This window comes from Myotis brandtii, unplaced genomic scaffold, assembly GCF_000412655.1.
Source record: "Myotis brandtii unplaced genomic scaffold, ASM41265v1 scaffold535, whole genome shotgun sequence".
NCBI lineage: Eukaryota > Metazoa > Chordata > Mammalia > Chiroptera > Vespertilionidae > Myotis > Myotis brandtii.
In genome coordinates, this window is record NW_005369964.1 from 1,195,003 (window position 1) to 1,196,541 (window position 1,539).

The following is a 1,539-nucleotide window of genomic DNA, read 5'->3' on the forward strand; positions in this document are numbered from 1 at the left end:
CAGCCGCCTCTCCCTGCCGCCCCCTAAGATCTGCGGGAATGAGACGCTGGGAGGAAACGGGACGGGTGGCAGAGCCGGACGAGCACCTCGGCACCCGCTCCCCCGTGAGGGGCTGCACAAGCTAAGGTATCGGTTATTTATTTTTATTGACTTCAGAGAGGAAGGGAGAGGGAAATCATTGATCGGCTGCCCCCTGCATGCCCCACACTGGTGATCAAGCCCGCAACCTGGGCGTGTGCCCTGACCGTGACCTCCTGGTTCATAGGTTGATCTCAACCACTGAGCCACACTGGCTGGGCTCAGGTATTGGTTATTGATCCAGGACACCTGGCTGCTCGGTGTCCCGAGGGGTTCCTACCCAGGCTTGTAATTCAGCAGCTGCAGCAGAGCTCACAGTGCCCGAGGCGGTGCTGAGACAGATGAGGCGGAAGCCGGGTCATGCTTAGTGTTTTATTTAATAAAACAAGCCATGCCATCGACCCTCAAAACACGTGCCTGGGCCCGTCCACCTCACCTCCCACCAGTCCTGACCGTCCGTCCTCACGCTCCTCCAGCCTCAAACCGACGACCTGGCTCTGACAAGTGCATGCCTTTCGAAGGTTTAAGAATGAGAATGAGTCCGTGTTAAATATTGCATCGTCCCCTACAGACGGGAGCTGGGAAACGTCGTTCACTCCGTGCACAGGACGGCGACCCCACGCTCGTAGAAGCTGCGAGGGTCTTCCTTGGTGGCGATTTCAAAGTCCACCGTGAAGATGAGGTCTGCCCGGGTGAAGTTCAGGTAGACGGGTAAGGTCACCTGCAAGGAAAGGCGGGGTCAGTGCTGGCGGAGGGAGAGGGAGGGAGAGGGAGGCAGCGGAGGGTGGGCAGGGTGGCGGCGAAGGCGCCAAGGGCCTTCCTGAGGAAGTGGGGCTCCTGGACTGTGGACCAGGTGCGGGTTCCGCTCCTGGGTGGACGGGGGAGGTGACTTCGCTCTGGTTACGGGGTCGTGTCTCCCCGACCACAGAGGCCAGGAGGCGCCACCTACCACACTAGCCTTCTTCTCTGCGTTTGTCTGCTTGACCCAGCGCAGCTGTGTGAGGGGCAGGACCGTGGAGATGGCGTTGGAGAGCGAGAGCTTGTTGTTGCTGCACATGGCCCCCTGCAGCTTCAGACCTGGAGGAAGGACCAGCCATGAAGAGTGAGAACAGCCCGGGAACCCGCGGCCCAGCTCCAGCTCCTGGCCCTCTGACCTCCTTCCACACGTCTGGGGGCGACACGGAGGCTGGGTCCACACCCTCCAACTCACCCGTGACCCCAAAGCTGCAGGCGTCCAGGGTGGTGTTCTGCGAAGTGGTGACATTGACCTCCAGGCAGAGCTCCTCCAGGGACCAGCTATTGGCCTGGGCCACGTACTGCCTCGTGGCGGTGATGTACGCCTCGGGCACAAACAGGCCACCCAGACACACGTGGATGTTCTGTGGGGAGAAGCAGCCCCGGTGAGGAGCACGCCCCACACGTCCTCCCAGGTCAGAGCTGGGCCTCTGCTTGCCCGCACCC

The 1,539-nt window shown here is 61.5% G+C and overlaps 1 protein-coding gene across 1 annotated transcript in view; it reads right to left on the reverse strand.

The window, feature by feature from the left end:
* Positions 1-436: 436 nt before the first annotated feature.
* DYNC1H1 (dynein, cytoplasmic 1, heavy chain 1) overlaps positions 437-1,539 on the reverse strand; it is a gene marked incomplete at its 5' end in the record, with an annotated part of 59,236 nt that continues 58,133 nt past the window's right edge. The window contains 3 exons of the mRNA XM_014549046.1: positions 437-799; positions 1,028-1,155; positions 1,289-1,457. Coding sequence (XP_014404532.1) covers positions 671-799; positions 1,028-1,155; positions 1,289-1,457 — 426 coding nt within the window. The remainder of the gene's footprint in view (positions 800-1,027; positions 1,156-1,288; positions 1,458-1,539) is intronic.